Genomic DNA, 18,717 nt, shown 5'->3' with positions numbered 1-18,717 from the left:
CTGCATTTTCTGTAAACAAATAGGTGTTTCTCTTAAAATTGTAAGTAGTTTTTAAATTTACAAAATGAATAAATTTTTAAATTCCCTGTCTAACTTCCATTGCCAAAGTAGTTACCAAATGGAATAAGGTATAAATAGGAAAGTCCTTTGAAAACCATAACCTCAGGGGTCATTATTCTCTTTTTGTTTTTGATATGATTTGAGGGGTTTTACATATGTGAGCTCAAAGTCTTTGTGAGGCATTTCATGCCTGTATCCCCAGCCTGGCCTTTCTGACCCTGCAGCTAGGATATTAGAATTAGGCTTCTCACTTCTCCCACAACCTTTAGCTGCACCAGCTAGTCTCCATCTCGGCACCAAAGGCTGTGTGGCCTTTGTCAAGCTATGTGTGCTTCCCTTTTCTTTAATGCAGGTGACGGCTCAGCAGCAGGAGATGGCGGCCTTGGACAGGCAGTTAGGGCATAAGAAGGAGGAGCTGCAGCTACTCCAAGAAAGCATGGTCCAGGCCAGAGCTGACCTCCAGGAAGCGCTGACACTGGGCGAGACAGAGGTAGCTGAGAAGTGCAGTCACATTAGGGTATGTCTTCCAGTGGTTTTCTTAAGAGTCTTAGGAAAGTGCTATTGGCTTATTTTGAGATATTTTCATTGGTTCCACCCCAAATGCAAATATAAATTCCTGAACCTTGACACCTCTGTAACATCCGTTTGGTGGTGTGTTGTATGGCCATGCTATGGCTATTACATGTAGCTCCCCCAGAAACATTTCTGGATGTGCCCAAGGTTTTCTGCCTCTGTGCCTTTTTCATACCATTTCTTCTCCAGGAATTCCCTCTCTGAGGATGTTCAGATCCTACCTGGTTTTCATGGTCCGGGTTCATACCACTAACACTTCCCAGACTTTTTCTTTACCCTGAAGGACTTTCTCTCTCTTCCTAGTTTTAGTAGCTCTCTGCATGTTTCCTAGGGTATCATAGCCTTTCCTGCCCATGTTTATGTTCCCAGCCCTACTTCCCCACTAGGCACTAAGCCCCTCAAGGGCAGGATATACATCTGAATTAGCTTTTTTTCTCTGCAGCACATTGCCTTGCACATAGCAAATGTTGCATATACATTTCAATTGACGAGAGTATATTATTTTCTTACTTCTATTATACAAAAATATATTAGTGTAAAATACAGTGCTGTTCTTGACATAAAAGGCAAAAATGAGCTGGTTTCTAAATTAGATTTGCTATAAAATGAGACAGTTAATAGCAGAACTGATAGTAAAGTAATTCCCATTCATAATTTTGTGAAGGGGGGTGAATTTTATTTATTTATTTTCTCACAGGAAGTAAAATCTCTTCTGGAAGAACTGAGTTTTCAAAAAGGAGAACTGAATGTACAGATCAGTGAAAAAAAAACTCAGCTCACTCTAATAAAGCAGGAAATTGAAAAAGAAGAAGAAAATCTTCAGGTAGTTTTAGGGCAAATGTCTAAACATAAAACTGGTAAGTTTAAAAGAAAACAGTCGTATAAAGTCTCAGGTTGGAAATGTCTGTATTCCAGGTCACAGAAAAAATACTAAATTGTCAAATAAACTTGTTTTATTTTAAAGTTTAACCTTACTACTAATAAGGAAAGAAAAACAGATTATAAAAGAATATATTTTCTGCCATTTAAATTGATAAAGTTTATTTAAAAGCAGAGTAACCATGTTCACTGCTGACCCAGGAGTGATTAAAGAAGAGCACTTACTTATAGGCCGTTGATCAAAGTATAAATTGGAACGCTCTCAGTGTTTCAAGGCTCGTAATATTCACTCCTGTTGAAACACTTAGCCATTTCTGGTTATCTAGAGGAGGCAGATGTTTATGCACATCATGGGAATACTTTTTTAAAGAGAACCCTTTTATTTCCTTGTTTCACAAATTAAGCTGTGCGAGTTGGTTACGTGAAGCAAAATTTATGACAAAATTTGGAAACAAATGACCAACTTAAAAGCCATATTTTAAAAATTGAATGACATGCAAAAATGCTGGTGAGGAAAGTGAAAAAATAGATAAAAACTGAATACAGAGACTAGTCCGAATACATTTTAAAATCTGTGTGTATATGTATCTGTACTCTGGGAGTACCTCAAAATGCAATTGTAATAGTTGGTGCGGTAATTATGGATTTTTGGTTTTTTTCTTTTATACTTTTTTTCAAATTTTCTATAGTTAGCAAATATTTTTATAATCAGAAAAAAAAGTTACTATTTAAAAATCTGTGTTTCAAAGGACAAAAATTTGTTATATAAGTCTCAACTTAGATATTTTAAAGTTTTTCCTATTTACTTTGATTAAAAATCTTTTAGGTGGGATAAGTTCTTTTAGAATTAGATCTCTGTTAATGTTTTTGTTAAAATGTTTTGTTAAAATTAATGCTTAGCAATACTTTTGAAGGATTTTTTCATTAAGAATACAATTGATTAGCTCCATTAATTCAGCACAACACATATTTCTTCATTACCTATTGTTTCTTGTATCAGTCCATAGCATTATGTTGTGTTTCATTTAACAGCATGAACCATGCTTTGTTTCTGTTAGAACTGAAGAATATCCTGGACATGTTGCAACTTGAAAACAATGAGCTACAGAGCTTGAAGCTACAACATGAGCAAAAAATGTCTGAGTTAGAGAAGACTCAGGTTGAAGTGCTAGAGGTAATACACAAAGCTCTTTTACCCACACCAGCCTGCAGCCTTTGCCTTTCAGTATGTTTGAGTCATCTTTTATCTGATTTAGGAGAAACTGGAGTTAGAGCGTTTGCAGCAGGCAGCCCTGCGACAGAAAGGGGAAATGGAGTGGCAGAAGCAGCTCCTCGAGAGGGACAGACGGGAAATAGAACGAATAACTGCTGAGACCCGAGCATTACAATCATGTGTTGAATCTTTGTGCAAAGAAAAGCAAGATCTCAAAGAGGAATGTGACAGCTGGGAAAAGAAGGTGGCGCAAACCAAACGGTGAGAGCAGGAGCAAATAAGCTTTCAAGATCACTTCTTGAAAGCTAAAACGTTATAAATGCACTATTAAAAAAATTGGAAAACAGAGAAAGGAAAAAAAATAGTCCACAAACTCAGTATCACAGTAAAATTTACCAGTAGCATTTTTGGGTAAATTGCCCAAAAAGACATAAATTGGAGAAATATACCTTGTTTTGGGGTAGGAAGAGAATATTGTTACAATTCAGTTCTCCTCAGATTGATCTATAGATTCAAAACAATCACAATCAAAATTCCAACAGGATTTTTAAATAGAAATTGACAGTCAGGTTCTAAAATTCATATGGAAATGCAAAGGACGTAGAATAAAATCTAAAACTTTTTAGCCATGACACCAAAACAACTTTGAAAAAAGAAGAACAAAAGATTAGGGCTAACAACACTACCTGTTTTCTTTTTTAATTTTATTTCTTTATTTTTAGAGAGAGCAGAAGGAAGGAAGAAAGGGAGGGAGAGAAACATCAATGTGTGGTTACCCAGCCCACAACCCAGGCACAGGCCCTGACTGGGAATCAAACCGACAACGCTTTGGTTTGCAGGCTGGCACTCAATCCACTGAGCCACACCAGCCAGGGCCTTAAAACTATCTGGTTTCAAGACATATTGGTACACAGCTATGGTAACCAGAACACTGCAGTACTGGTGTAAGGATGGACAAATATATCTGTGGAACAGAATAGAAAGTCCAGAAGTAAACTCACAAATATGTGGACAGCTGATTTTGAGCAAGATGCAAAGACTTCTTCGGTAGAGAAAGGGTGGTCTTTTCAAAAATGATACTGAAACAGTTGCATATCCAAAACCAAAAAAGAGAAAACAAGAACCTCAATCCATACCCCACACTATATATAAAAATTAACTCAAAATGGACCATAAGCATAAAACCTAAGTATTAAAACTCCTAGGAAGAAGCCTTTGTGACCTTGGGTTAGGCAAATTTTTTATCTATGACACCAAAAGCACGATCCAAAAAAGAATAAATTGATAAAATTGGACTTCATCAAAATTTAAACCTTCTCCTCAAAAGATACTGTTAAGGTAATGAAAAGACATGTAAGAGACTGGGAGAAAAACCTTTCAACCACGTGTCTGATAAAGGACTTGTACCCGGAGTATGTATATATAAAGAATGCTCAAAACTCAAATAAGAAAACGATAATCTGATTTTTCCAAAGGGCAAAAGATTTGAACAGACACTTTATTTCAGAAGCTACATGAGTGGTAAATAGTATGTACATGAAAAGATGCGCAGCATCATGGACCATTAGGAAAAGGCAATTAAAACCACAATGAGATATCATTACACACCTATTAGAATGGCTAAAACTAAAGACTGACCATACCGAATGTTAGCGAGGAACTCTCACGTGATTAGTGGGAGTGTGAAATGTTAGTAAGGCTGCTTTGGAAAATAGTTTGGCAGTTACTTAAAAATTCAAACAAAACAAAACAAAAAGTATTCAAACATATACCTACCGGAAGATCTAGCAATTCCATTCCTAGGTATTTACTCAGACACGAAAATTTATGTCCATACAAAGACTATACACTAATGTTCATAGCAGCTTCTATTTGCAGTAGCCAAAAACTAGAAACAACCCAAATGTCCATCAGCTAGTGAACAGAGAGACAAATTGTAGTATATCCATACCATGGACTAGTACTCAGCAATAAAAAGGGATGGAGTTGATATGCAACATGGCTGAATCTCAGAATAATTTTTCTCAGTGAAAGAAGCCAGACAAAAACAAGTCCATACTGTGTGATTCCTGTTATGTAAAAGAATGCATGTCTATTTATGGACAAATGCTATTTTACAAACAAATGTGTTTCTTGTTTTACACTTACCAGAAGTTAGAGATCCATTTTAGTCACTCAGATTTTTTGAATTCTTAGTGCTAGTTATGTTTTTATTCCTGATTTTTATAAAACTTCAATTTAGTGAGTCACCTTTAAAAAAATCCTTGTATTTGGAAAGCTGAAAATGAGGTTTCTTTGGAAAATGAATTGAAGAACCTTAGTTTTTTTAAGATCTGTACTCATTCAGATTCCATCACTACACTGTGAAAGCGTAGCACTGTTCCTCAGTTGTCTGTGTGCTGGAACATTTTATATTTGACAGTCTGTCTGTTCTCTACTTGGATGGCAGGGTTTTAGCAGCTACAGAAGAAAATAGCAAAACGGAGCAATCAAACTTAGAAAAGCTGGAATCAGCTGTCAAGAAGCTGCAGCAGGAACTAGACCAACTAAACCGAGACAAGCTCTCCCTGCGTAAGGACGTAGCAGCAGTGCAGCAGCAGCTGCAAGGTATGAGGCTGCGCCGCAGGGGCTTCTGCCCTTTGTTAGCATCTCCTTCTAATTGTTTGGTCTTATTATAGAGGTAACTCATGCTAATGGGCGTGGGATTTCTTTTAGGATGACAAAAACATTCTAGATTTAGATCGTGGTGGTGTTTCTGCAACTGTGAATATACTAAAAGCCACTGAATTGTATACTGTAAATGGGTGAAATGCATAGTATATGAATATCTCAGACCTGTTTAAAACTAATTTTTATTCCTTAAAGAATAATTTTGAAACAGTAGAAAGAGAAAATAAAAATTACTGTTGACCTCACCCCTCAGAGATTATTCCTAGTAACAGTTTGGTGAATATCCTTCCAGATTTTTCCTGTGGATGTGTGTGTTTGTTTAGGTAGCTGTAAAAAAAAATAAAGATGAAAATATCTTTATTACAAAATCTTTATTTATGATTATTTAGGAGAAGTTAGTAATTCTAGCTAGTAATATACTTGTCGATTACTTACTGTGTCTTAAACATGATGCAAGTACTTTATATACATTTTCTCATTTAATCATTATAACATTTTTATTTTACCCATTTACAAATGAGGGAACTTTAGTTTCCTTGTCACTTCCTTAAGATAAGGGGCTTGCTCAAGTTCAACAAAGTCAATATAGATTTAAAATCTATCCTCAAGTTGTCTTCCTGTAAGTTTGTACCAAATTTATGTTTCTACCAGCATTGTTGAAGGTACCTGATTATAAATCATGCACCTCATCAACACTAGGTATTATCTGTAAAATTTTTTTGTTAGATTTTGAAAATGGAGGTCTTTAAAACTCCTAGGTCCCAAGCCCAGATCTGGATTGTGCAGGTACCTCTCTGTTTTTGATCTTTAAAAAGATAGTGTGACATAGTCTTACATTTTCAGAAGTACATTTAAATTTACTTCCCTACTTTTGTGGGGGAGCTAATAGGTATCTGGAAATTGCATACAATGTATTTCTTAGATCATGTAAATGTTATTTCTGTAGAAAAGCAAGAGGCACTAAACTCACTACAGGAACAGCTAGCTGATGTTGAAGACCATTTGAACCTAACAAAACAGGTAAGCCTAACATATAGTCTTCTAGTAGGATCTTGAAGGCATGCAGACAATTGGTTGAAATATCAATCAAATAGGCTGGTTCCTTTTCATATCAGCAGGTCCCATCAGGCCATTTATATAGCACAAACATTGTATACACAAAAATTTTGATTCAGAGCAGTGATTTTCTGATTTATTTTAGCCCTAGAACTCTTGGTTCGGACAACGTTTTACTCAAAGTTAATAAATAAGGCAGTGGCTAGACCACAACTGAACACCCCAGCAGCCCCTGCGGGGGCTTCAAGGACCAGATGGACCATGTCTTCTCTGTGGCACTGATGAGAGACCAGGCTTAGATTTGATCACTCATTGAGCTGCAGAGTAACCCTTTGCAACTGGGAGCTGGGCCCCTATCTTGTTAGATGTTGAATACCGTGAATTCTTGACCTTTATGCTTGTGATATACTTAAAAGTAATTCAGTGTGGTCCTGTGAGAATACTGTTTAATACATATATATGTATTTTAAATCCTCACCTGAAGATATGTTACTGATTTTAGAGCAAGAGGAAGGGGTGAGGAGAGAGAGAGAGAGATACAGAGAGAGAGAAACATGGATGTGAGAGAGAAACATCGATCAGTTGCCTTCATATGCTCCCTAATAGGGGATTGAATCAGCAACCTACATGCCCTGACCAGGAATTGAACCTGCAGCGTGTGTGTGTGTGTGTGTGTGTGTGTGTGTGTGTGTGTACACGTGTACGTACAGAATATGCTCCAGCCAGCTGAGCCACCTGGCCTGGGCCGAATAGTGTGTATTTTGGGTTTCAAAGAATCTCAAGCAAGTTCTGAGCCGTAGTTTCTGCTATGTGAATTAGGGATTTGATTAGACATCTAAACTCTCTTCCTTCTACCTCTAGGATCCTGTGCCTCTAAGATGTATAAAATGTAAAATCAAATCATTCTATCTTTATAAATATCTTACATGTATTCTCATGAATATTTTTTATGTTGTTAGAAATATGGTAACTCTTAAAAAATGCCTAATTTGAATAAAGATGTATTGTTTTCTGAGTTTTTTAACCTGTATATTTCAAATGATAACAAAACCATGGTTTTGGTTCATTTTCAATAAGAATTAACTTTATTCACAGTTTTTCTTAATCTTATTAGCAACCCTGTGAGATGGGTGTTATTTATTCCCACCTCAGTGACAATGCAACCAAAGCTCAGGAGAACTGAATCTCTTGCTGAGGTTTTGACATCTTCTGTCATCTTATTTTTTTAGGTACTAAAAAGAAGAAACTTAACGATTGAGTACGGGGTACCTTTGTTTAAGTTTGTTGAGATAATAAAAGATGAAAGTTTTATTTTGTCTCAATTTTTGTCAGACTTGGCAGGTGCTGGAGTGGCACTAGCCACTTCTAGTAAAGGTGGCTTCACTAGAAGTTTCAATGTCTTCTTTCACCTAAAGGACCTGCTACATACCACCAAGCATAAGGATGCTCTGCTCAGTGAGCAGACAAGGCTCCAGAAGGACATCAGTGAGTGGACAAAGAGGTTTGAAGACTGCCAGAGAGAAGGGGAGACAAAGCATCAACAGCTTCAACTGCTCCAGAATGAGATGGAAGAAAACAAAGCCAAGCTGGCCCAGCAAGAAATGGTACTACACATTTATGATTTTACATAACAGGAAACACTTTGTCACTCCTGTGAGCTTTTCTCCCCCCTGGAAGAAGCCTGCTGAGATGTACCCCCATGGGACTAGCTTCCCTTACCTGCCCTGTGTAACCAGGAGATACTGTAACCAACTCTCTCTTGGTGTTAGTATTACGGCCTTAGAACATCGGTCTTACAAAGCAGCAGTCCCCAGCCTTTTTGGCACCAGGGACCGGTTTTGTGGAAGACAATTTTTTCATGAACCAGGTTGGTAGGGGGATGGATGGCTTTATAGCCTGCCATGAGATGCAGCTTAATTGTCACTTGCCTCTCACTGAGAGGGTTTTGATGTGAGTCTGCAGTTGATTTATTGTGGTCTCTGTGCAGTCAAACCTCTCTGCTAATGAGAATCTGTACTTAAGCCGCTCCCCAGCGCTAGCATCGCCCCCTCAGCTCCGCCTCAGATCATCAGCATTAGATTCTCATAAGGGGCACCTAGATCCCTCCCGTGCACAGTTCAGTGCAGGGTTCATGCTCCTGTGAGAATCTCATGCCACTGCTGATCTGACAGGAGGCGGAGCTCAGGTGGTAACGCTAGAGATGGGGAGCGGCTGTAAATACAGAGGAAGCTTCTCTTGCTCTCCCGCTGCTCACCACCTGCTGTGCTTCAGGGTTCCTAACACAGGGATAGAAACCCCGGCTGTAAAGAATCTTGATGACCACATGTCATCTGCTGCTTGAATCCCCTTCTCACATGCTGGCCAGATCCTTTTCCAGTCCCTGCTTGATCACCTTTGTAAACGGAACTCACTGTGTCACCGTGGGCTGTTTCCTACTTTCTGTTGAACTGGAATCTAGCGGCCGTGAAGGTTGCCTCACCTGGGACACCATTGGACATTGTATGACTGACTAAAGTTGTTCTTTATTAAGATGTTTCAAAAACTCCAGGAAGAGCAAGAAAGTGTAGAAAAAAAATTAGAAGCCAGCAAAGTGACTCTGAAGGAGCAGCAGCACCAGCTGGAAAAGGAATTAACAGACCAGAAAAGCAAACTGGACCAGGTGCTCACAAAGCTGCTGGTGGCCGAAGAGCGTGTCAGGACCCTGCAGGAAGAGGAAAGGTGGAGCGAGGCCCTGGAGAAGAAGCTCTCCCAAACCCGTATGTATCCTGGGGTGGGGAGGGTGGTAGGAGCGTCTTCTGGTGTCTTGTAAAGTGTGTGCGGGTGACCCAGGCCCCAAACATAGTTCAGAAGGGAAGGCGTGTACGCATTGGGTCCTCCTCGCCCTGCCCTGCGAGAGAGGAGGAAATAATTTGTCTTTGTGATGGTGGCTTTTGATCTATTGGCATTTGAGACCGTTAAGCCTTTCTGCTTTACCAGATTGAGAATGCTCCCCCGAGGAAGAGGGGCAGTAAGGCAAAGAAGAGCCAGGGGGTGCTCTATGAAGTTTATTATTTATGCACTTTAGGAACAGTAACCCATTGCATCTCAACCAATGAATACAACAATTTTAACTGCTCTGCTTCTATCTAAATATGACAGTAACAGATTTCTGTCAAATTTGACAAATACCAAGATACAAGTATTTGCCTTTGGGTCTGTTTGTTCTCTCTTAAGCCGAATATAAATGACGTTGACATGGGAATCCAGGGTAAATGTTCTAACATCAATAAGTTATTTTTTTCTGCAGGGTTTAATAATGATCAGAAAATGTTGTCCCCTCTCCCTACCTCAGAGTAAGCTCAGTGGACTGGGGGATCTGAAAGGGTTATTATTCTTTTTCCCCTGAGAATTCTTGATAGACCCAGACCCAATGATTTCATTATGAAAATGGAACAACCAAAAACACTAAAAAAAAAAAAAAATAAAAGGAATGACAATGCCTGAGATATAAAAAGTGAAACCTGGATAAGGTGTTACTCTACAGAGGGTGATCAGAGAAAAACTGTTTTAGCTGTCACCGTTATTTATGAGCATTATTGATTGAGCCTCACTGTGTACCAGGTGTTTGCATACATGGCTCCCACTGAACACCCGGAGACAGGCTCCCTGGTAAGATAGGGCTCACACCACTCCAAATCCTGTGTCATTGCACAGCACTGTCTCCTGTAAAGGAAGAAGTAAGCGCTGGTGTGCTGCCCTTGACTAAAAAACAAAACACAACAAAACACTTCAGCAGCCTGCTCCATGTTCCCTGCACCTCAGGCAGGATTGGTGTGTTTTTGAATCAAAGACCCAAAAAGGACACAGCAGCTATCACTTTGGAGTCAGGCCCCCCAAGACCAATTATGTCAGGAGGCACCTTTCTCTGGGCCTCTGGTGTGTCAGCAGGGTCTTGAAAGGCTCAGGGAGGGAGGAGGGGTGGCATATCACCACACAGTCCGCCCGTGTGGGAAGGAAAGCTCTGTCCACAGCCAGCCCAGAGCTTCTGGCTAAAGCATAAAAATACTCATTTCAGAACAACAGCTTTCTGAACGGGAGCAGCAATTAGTGGAAAAGGCAAATGAGCTGCTAGCTCTCCGGAAAGAGACAGATTCTATGAGGGCAGACTTCAGCCTCTTGCGGAACCAGTTCTTGACAGAGAGGAAGAAATCTGAGAAACAGGTTCTCGGACTAAAGGAAGCACTTAAGATCCAGCGGAGCCAGCTGGAGAAAAACCTTCTTGTGAGTACCTGATGCCCTGGCAGTTTATGAGCAAATAATGCATTTAAACGTTTGAACTGAAACACTGCTTCAATGTAGAGGAGATAGATTACCTGTCAACCCAGCTGTTGCTTTTGGTGTATTTAAGCGGAGTTTGTTCTTGAAGCTGATAGTAGATTTTACCTGAGTCTGGGCCGCAGCCCAAGGGGAGCCCTGTCTGGATGGCTGGGAAGATGGCCCAGGGGACAGACAGTGTCAGCACCAGCAGAGAGCACCCTCAGCTAACGAGCCACTCGTACCCACCACTGGCATGGGCACAGGCAGCCTGGAGGAAGGAAGGCTCTAGAAGACATTGACATAGCTGCAGTCAGTGCTCACAGTTTTCTCAGCCTACCCATTTCGGTCAGCATTAGCTTAAATTAATCATCATCGTAAAACCAGCCCAATTTAGCATACTTTCACTCCTGAAATAAATTTTGAGAAGTAATGCTCAGATGAATTCCAGTCAGTTTATGGAGGCTGGAGGCAGATGGGCAGCAATAGGCACAGGGGCGTGTTTATCTCGCACTCTCTGGAGGAACTAATGAAGCCCTGTGGTGTGAATGGAACTTTAAATCATGTGTTTCCCAAAAGGTGATAGATCCCCTTATGACTAATGATGGGGCAACATGATGGTGAAGATAATATGCAGCTCTCTAGATTTTAATTCTCACAGATAAATTAATGGTGGCTCAGAAAAGGAAATAACTTATTATCAAAAGTAAGTTGCAGATCTAGGGTTCAGACTTTGGGCCCACAGACCCTGAGCAAGTGTGTACTCACAGCTCTACCGCAGCTGCTAAAGGAGGCAGGCGGAACTACCCCCATTTTGCAGCTACAGAATCTGTGGCCCAGATGGGAAGTGAAGTTACAGAGCTAGTGAGCGTGTAAGCCAGCAGCGACATGTCCCTATGCCAGACCGCAGAGTCATTTTCCTCCATCTGTGCTAGGAGCAAAAGCAGGAGAACAGCTGCATGCAGAAGGAAATGGCAACAATCGAGCAGGTGGCCCAGGACAACCACGAACGGGCCAGGCGCCTGATGAAGGAGCTCAACCAGATGCAGCACGAGTACACGGAGCTCAAAAAGCAGGTGCGCCCAGCGCCCCGGACAGGGAAGGCTGGCGAGGCACGGACACTCCTGGGCCTCCGGCAGCGTTCCTTTCTCTTATGGCTCTTAGAGAGTGTTTCTTTGTGGGAATGGTGAAAGCTGACTGTAAAAATGTCTGTTAAGTCAAATTTGTTTTTCTAGTCTTAAAAAGAAAGTATTTGTTCAAAATATTCTTTTAAAATTCTCTTAAATTCAACAAGCTTTTTATGTTAGTTTTGAAAGAAAAATGAAGTTCTTTAGCATGAAATTTTTATCATGTCCCAAAGATGTATATAGAAATGTTAGATTTTATGTCAGAAACAAGTCTGTAAGAGACAAAGCCCCGGGCAAGAAAAAGGGACTCGCGGGGAGCCTTCACCATCCTGCAGTGGCTTTGAGAGTAGACCACGCTTCGACTGGAGGGTCTGCTCTCGGGTGCCCCAGGCGACTTCAGCCAGCGTTGGCATCCGGGCCATCCAGAGCTCTGGTCGCGCTGCTATGGCCACTCAGTTGATCCTCTACAGTTTGTCCTTTGGACAACCCCATGTGGCCATTTGGTTTCATCTGTGTCTCCAAACCACCCCCTATTGAAACCCCCTTTGGTTCAAGGGAAAAAAAGTTATTTAAAGACCCCAAGCCTCTGCAAACTTGGAAGGGCCATTAGTGGATATGACTGTATTATCTTCACTAAGCTTTTTCTGGAGAGAGCCACATGGAGGTATTAAACATGGCCTGTAACAACTGAGGAAACCTCTAGACTGCTCAAACCACCAGAATTTTCTCCTATAAAATGAAAGCATTTGACCAGATCATTTCTAAGGTCCCTTTCAACATTAACATTTATAATCTAGATCACTTAACAGCTTTTTTCAGCAAATGACCCTTTTCTCCTAGTTGCCATTTATTGGGTATCATTAAGGTGTTTCATATAAATTCTCACCTAGTTCTCACATTTTGTAATGCAAGGTATTATCCTAATGTATAAACGAGGTAGCAGGTTCAGAGGTTAGCAAACTTGCCCTCACTCACATGGTAAATTCTACTGGCAACGAGACTGCAGTCCTGCTCCGTCGCGTCCTGTGGAGCACCGCACCAGCGCGGAGCGCTGTGCCCACGCTTTTCCAAGTGGAAGTTGGTCCACTTGAAACGGCAGGAAAAGTGAGTTTACAGATACTTCAGTGGTTAAAAAATCACAAGTTTGGGACATTTGTAGATCTTTAAATACATGACACATTAAACAGCTTAATTCTAAGTAAGTCCCAAACTTTACCAATGGCCTTTGACTTTCCATCTTTTAGATGGCAAACCAAAACGATCTGGAGAGAAGACAAATGGAAATCAGTGAAGCGATGAGGACACTGAAGTCCGAGGTGAAAGATGAAATCAGAACCAGCCTAAAGAATCTTAATCAGTTTCTTCCAGAACTACCCCCAGATCTGGAAGCTGTTTTGCAAAGGAATGAAAACCTAGGAGGAGGGTTGGAAAGCCTGAAAGAGAACTTTCCATTCACCGTGAGTGAGAGACCATCGCCTTTCGAAGAAAAGCCTAATTTTTCTCAGGTTCACATAATGGTAAGGGTTTATCCTGCTATTCTTTGGATGTCATAGAAGGATAATTTGGTCCCCACCCCACCCCGAGATTAGCTGAAAAACAGACTTCAGGGTGGGGAGGGTCGGAGGAGGCAAAGGCCGTCGGTCGCTGACAGTGGTGTGCCGTGGTTGATGTTCCCCTTTCCCTCTGAAAAAGGATGAACACTGGCGGGGAGAGGCACTGCGAGAGAAACTGCGTCACCGCGAGGACCGACTCAAGGTTGCCCTTTACAAAATACATATATAGCAGGAGTTACTTGGCGTACCGGGGAGAGTGGGGGAGACTGCTTGCGTTTACATACTGTTGTCGCATTGGCTGTATTGGGGCACTCGCAGTTGTACAGATTACATGGCTGAAGCTCAGAGAAGTGGGCGTCATGCAGTGAGCGCCAGGGCCAGTATTCAAAACCAGGAACTCCAGTGTTAGGCCTGGTGTTCTCTGACCTGCATAATGCTGTGTTGCCACAACTAGGACTAGGACTGACAGAAGCTAGGAATCTGGGCCAGGAGATAGGGAATGGTAAGCAGTAAGGAGCTCACAGGGCGGTGGTTGGGGAAAGACTGGGAATACAGGAAAAGGAGGCTCGGGTGTCAGGTACGCAGTTGTTGGCTCAGAGCAGGTGACTCATCCAGGGAAGCCCGTCTCTCTGCAGGCAGCTGGAAATAGGAGTCACAATAGGATTGGTGGTCAGTGTTGACCTAAAGATTTGGGGTTAAGAGTTGTAAAGTGAGAGTGAGGTAGGACAAGAGATGACAGAATGCATCTTTGGAGAATGGGGGTGGGGTGGGGTGTGTGTGTGACACACACACACACAGCATGGGCTGACAAGGAGCTGTTGGTATACTGAGTGGAGGCCCTTGACTTCCAATAGCCTTCAGCCACATGTATCTATTTAAATTGAAGTTCATTCTAAATAAATCACGTTAAAAATGTAGTTCTCCCGTTGCCACACTTCAAGCCCCCCCCCCCCAGTCACGTGTGACTAGTGGCTACAGCAGTGGACAGCACAGACAGAGATGGCTCCCTTCATCCCAGGGAGCCCGGGGGACAGCACTGCTGTCGACTGGGAGAGCAGCATTTCGAAGGCGCAGCACTGAGAAAGCCAGAAAGCAGTCGAGGCAGGAGGGTTGCATGCCCTGTGGGAGACACGGAAGACTGGGTGTAAACCAGTCTTCTACTGAGCCTGGGCAGAAAAGGGAGACAAGGCAGGGATTTAATGGGGAGTCCAAGGATGTAGGGCTCCTCAGCACTGATACAGTAGAGAGCAGACTGAGTGCAAGGCCCAGGTCTGACACCTCTAGACTTTTTTTTTTTTAAATCTTTTTAGGACAAGAGCATTTTTAGCAGCCCTTCCTGCTTTATGATAGTGAGATTTGTCCTATCAAGTGTGAAATGTGAGGAAGCTACTGAGGAATAGTTCTAGTACGTTTCTTCTGTATACAGCCCTAAACTTGACCCTAACACTTTCAGGCTCAACTTCGACGCTGTATGTCCAAGCAAGCAGAAGTGTTAATCAAAGGGAAGCAGCAGACAGAGGGCACTTTACACAGCCTGCGGAGACAAGTCGATGCGTTAGGGGAACTGGTCACCAGCACATCTGTAGATTCCACATCGTCACCCAGTCTGTCTCAGCTGGAGTCGTCTTCCCTCACGGAGGACTGTCAGCTTGGACCAAGCCAGGTAAAAGGAAGCTCTTCACAAGGGGTCTGATCTGAACTTGGAAAGTATCTGAAAGCTTCAGGGTACATAATCTAGAGGAGACTCCGAAGCGGGAAGAATGCCACTTTCAAATCTCTGCAACTGTCCTAGGAAAGACTTGTTTTTGTCATGGTCCCTAGAAAAACTGGAATCATCTGGTTGGCAGATGTAGAAACTGAGGTCTTAGGAAACAGGCTAGAACTGGAGATGCCCTCCTCCCCCAGATTCCCCTCTTCTCTACTGGGTCACGGAGCGCGGAGACCTGGGAGGCCGGCCTGAACCCTGGTTTAGCCTGCGCGTCCCCCTGTATCCTGGGGAAGGACCGACCGTGCCTGCCACCTCAGCAAAAGTCTGAACGCAGACCTCTTCACCAAGGTCCATCTCAAAAAACCCTGAACTTCACAAGCGTTTCCTGAGTGACTTAGATACGGTTAACCCTTTAAGAGGAACGTGAAATATACTCACGGATTGGTAAATAGTAACACAGTACTACCGTCAGAGACAGGTCATAGCTACCATTTTGAGTGCCTGCTGTGAACATGTACTAAACCCTTTACATATATTTTCTCATTTAGTCTTTACATCCTGGGAGGTAGGATTCTATAAAGATATGGAAATATGGTGTGAGATGAAAAATGACGTCAGGATCACAGTAAAAGACCAAACCAGGATTTAGGGGCTCATCTGTCTACCAGAGCAGCGTATGGAATGGTTGAGCCACAGGGAACATTCAAGGACAATTGCCTCTTTAATAGGCACGAGCTCACCAGCAGCGGAGCCAAGATTTAAATATGATTACCTTACAACCTCCAATGGTAGGACCCAAGTCAGATGCAGGCCCAAACCACACAGGCCTGAGGGTACCCTTAGGGAAGATGGCGTGGGGCGGCTTTGGAGATCAGACAGCCTCCAGCAGTGGGAGATGTGTGCCTCGGGCTTGGGGAGCCAGGGTCAAAGATCGGCCTGTGGCGGCAGCCAAGAGCTCAGGCGCTCTAAATTCGAGAGAATAACTGAGGAGGGTTAGAGGCACAGTGGATGGGGTCAGATTGTTAACGGCATTGTTTTGGAGTCTGGATGGTAATCCAGGTCTCTGTGAGAGGAAAGCCTATACTACATTGGAATTAGGGGCCTAGCTTCTGAGCGTAAAGTTTTATCTCCCTTTTTTTCAGAGCTCCTTCCCCCAAGTTCCAAAAGGTCCATCAAAATCACGAGACAGTTACCAACACTGATGCCATTCCTGGCTTCCTGCTCACAGGTACCTGCTACAAATAGTTCTTTCAACCAGCACTTTCAGTTGAAAGATCTTGAATTCTAGTTTATCATAGTCTTAAGTAACTTTTTTTCTGATAATTTTGTAGTGGTTCATCTTAAAACATTTTTCCGAAGAGGTACTCAAATATGTATTCTACCTATTGCAATCATGCTAGTTCTGTTAAGACCTACCTTTTACTGTTGGAAGAATTCATTCTTTACTTTGTCTTACTCTAGGGAAAAAACGGTCTGGCCACCTAAGGCAGACTATCTTGCATACATACTTTTGAGGAAAGACCTCCACTACCTCACAAACTTCATAGTTGGAATGCCACTTGGTATATCAAGATCCAGTGAACTCAGATGCTGCAGCTCCACTGTGGTTTACCTCACTTGTACCATTAAGGCCAGTGGTTTTTTGTAAATCACTTGTACATATAGGAATAGTTGTATACAAGTTAAACCAGGGTACTAGATGGCTTAGCATTTTTTTTAATCTTTGAAGTGTGTTATTATAAAGCCAATGATGAATGTAACTGCAAGTTTCAGTCTGTAAACTTAATCTCTATAGTTGCAAAGAAAAAATATATGTACTTAGGCCCCTCTTCATTTATAAGTGTCAAAAGTTATTTTTGGATTTTGCTTAAAATCTATTTTCATATGAAAATAAAAGGTAAAATAAATTCAGGGCTGTCTGACTTTACATTTCACAGATCTACAGTAAAGCCATCATATTATTACCTTAACTCTAAGAAATGACAATCTTTCAAATGGTTTTCCATCTATTGGCTGGAGGTTGAAGTATGTTATACCTACCAAAGAATAAATTTCATCTTTGGAAATACTATGAAAGTTACATTTCAGGTGCTCTTCTTCAACCGAAACTATTCTTTGATGGGAAAGTAGAATTTTGTACTTGAGAGAATCTGACCCAATGAGAAGTTCAAATTGTGTTCAGACTTTTAAAATTCTGCATTACTGTAATTAATGGCTTAACTCTATGATCTGTAAACATACTATTTCTCTAAAAAGAGTAGCAACTACTGTTAAAATTAAAATAGAATTATTCCCATGGGATAGGTGAAATATGACATTACATAGAATAGCTAGGTTTTAAACCACTCCCAAGGACTCTTTTCTAGGCCCCTAGGCAGCTTCTGACCTGTAACACACAGTATGCCATGTTAACCCTTACTATTTACTGAGGTTCGTATTGTTAATAAAGTTGTTTGGCTACCACTAAGCTGTTAAGATATGGGATATATTTACAAGACAATGAAAGTAACAAAATTTACTAATACGGGCATGGCTGGTGTGGCTCAGTGCGTTGAGTGCTGGCCTGCAAACCAAAGGGTAGCCAGTTTGATTCCCACTCAGGGCAGGTGCCTGGGTTGCGGACCAGGTCGCCAATAGGGGGCATGCAAGAGGCAACAACACGTTGATGTCTCTCCCTTGCCCTAAAAATAAATTTTAAAAAAACTTTAAAAAAAATTACTAGTACATAAATTCTAGAAGGCATCTAATTCCAAAACAAAAATTTCGTAGTACCTTTTGTACTTACGTTATTCTGCTTTTCACAAATCTTAGGAAAATTTTTGAAATCCTGGTCTATTCAGTTAATGAAATCCTTCAGGGACACATTTTCTTGTTCTATCCATGTGCTGAATGTTGAGGGTAAAATATCTTTCTCAACTGCCAAATGAACCCTCTGTATTCCCAAATAAATAAGAACAGAAGGTAATCATTAGGTGTTCTGTTTAAAGGTAGTGAATTAAACCACACACAAAAAAATCAATACTTAAAACAACAGATAGGGGAATGGGGAAAGGTTCTCAAAACTTTTAGGAGTCTTCTGGAATTAAAGGAGGTAAGATAATTAGTGTATGAAGCCAAATACCTGGTTCCAAAAAGTTTTTTTCCAAAGAAACTTTACTACCTCTAGTATTATGTGAACATGATCAAACAAACAAAAAAAAAAAATTTCAAAAGTTACTGCATCTCTTTATTATCCATGGAAAATACTTGAACATTGTGGAATGTCTAATGCATAAAAAGTACCTAGCACCTATTAAGTCAGGAGGGCCTCTCCTCACAGGTGCAAAGGCAATGAGTAACCCAGAGAAGCATGTGACCACACAAGTAGGACGCTCTCATGGATTAAAAATTAAAAGAATTTCACATTTTCTCCAAAGTGCACTTGCCCAGTGTCTGGCATATGAATGCTACAATAACAATTTGCTCCTGTTTTTGAGCACCCAAGTTTATTACAGGGCATTACACATGTGAACAACAGAATCTGGCCACAAGTACAGTCAAGGGAGAATACCATCAGGCACCCAATGTGCTTATCTCACACTGAAA

The 18,717-nt window shown here is 41.4% G+C and overlaps 1 protein-coding gene across 1 annotated transcript in view; it reads left to right on the top strand.

Moving 5' to 3' along the window:
* The window catches only part of CNTRL (centriolin), a 73,464-nt gene extending 56,497 nt beyond the window's left edge, over positions 1 to 16,967 (top strand). Inside the window, exons 31-45 of the mRNA XM_054584462.1 lie at positions 413 to 577; positions 1,331 to 1,490; positions 2,571 to 2,686; positions 2,769 to 2,986; positions 5,175 to 5,332; positions 6,342 to 6,415; positions 7,867 to 8,055; positions 8,982 to 9,207; positions 10,506 to 10,711; positions 11,680 to 11,820; positions 13,116 to 13,388; positions 13,564 to 13,626; positions 14,878 to 15,087; positions 16,275 to 16,360; positions 16,594 to 16,967. Of these exons, the coding sequence (XP_054440437.1) occupies positions 413 to 577; positions 1,331 to 1,490; positions 2,571 to 2,686; positions 2,769 to 2,986; positions 5,175 to 5,332; positions 6,342 to 6,415; positions 7,867 to 8,055; positions 8,982 to 9,207; positions 10,506 to 10,711; positions 11,680 to 11,820; positions 13,116 to 13,388; positions 13,564 to 13,626; positions 14,878 to 15,087; positions 16,275 to 16,334 (2,259 nt within the window). The 3' untranslated portion in view covers positions 16,335 to 16,360; positions 16,594 to 16,967. The remainder of the gene's footprint in view (positions 1 to 412; positions 578 to 1,330; positions 1,491 to 2,570; positions 2,687 to 2,768; positions 2,987 to 5,174; positions 5,333 to 6,341; positions 6,416 to 7,866; positions 8,056 to 8,981; positions 9,208 to 10,505; positions 10,712 to 11,679; positions 11,821 to 13,115; positions 13,389 to 13,563; positions 13,627 to 14,877; positions 15,088 to 16,274; positions 16,361 to 16,593) is intronic.
* Positions 16,968 to 18,717: the final 1,750 nt, after the last annotated feature.

The sequence above is a fragment of the Pteronotus mesoamericanus genome, unplaced genomic scaffold (assembly GCF_021234165.1).
Source record: "Pteronotus mesoamericanus isolate MK-2021 breed Mesoamerican mustached bat unplaced genomic scaffold, CSHL_Meso_final contig_78, whole genome shotgun sequence".
Taxonomy (NCBI): Eukaryota; Metazoa; Chordata; class Mammalia; order Chiroptera; family Mormoopidae; genus Pteronotus; species Pteronotus mesoamericanus.
This window is presented reverse-complemented; position numbering and strand designations above follow the sequence as displayed.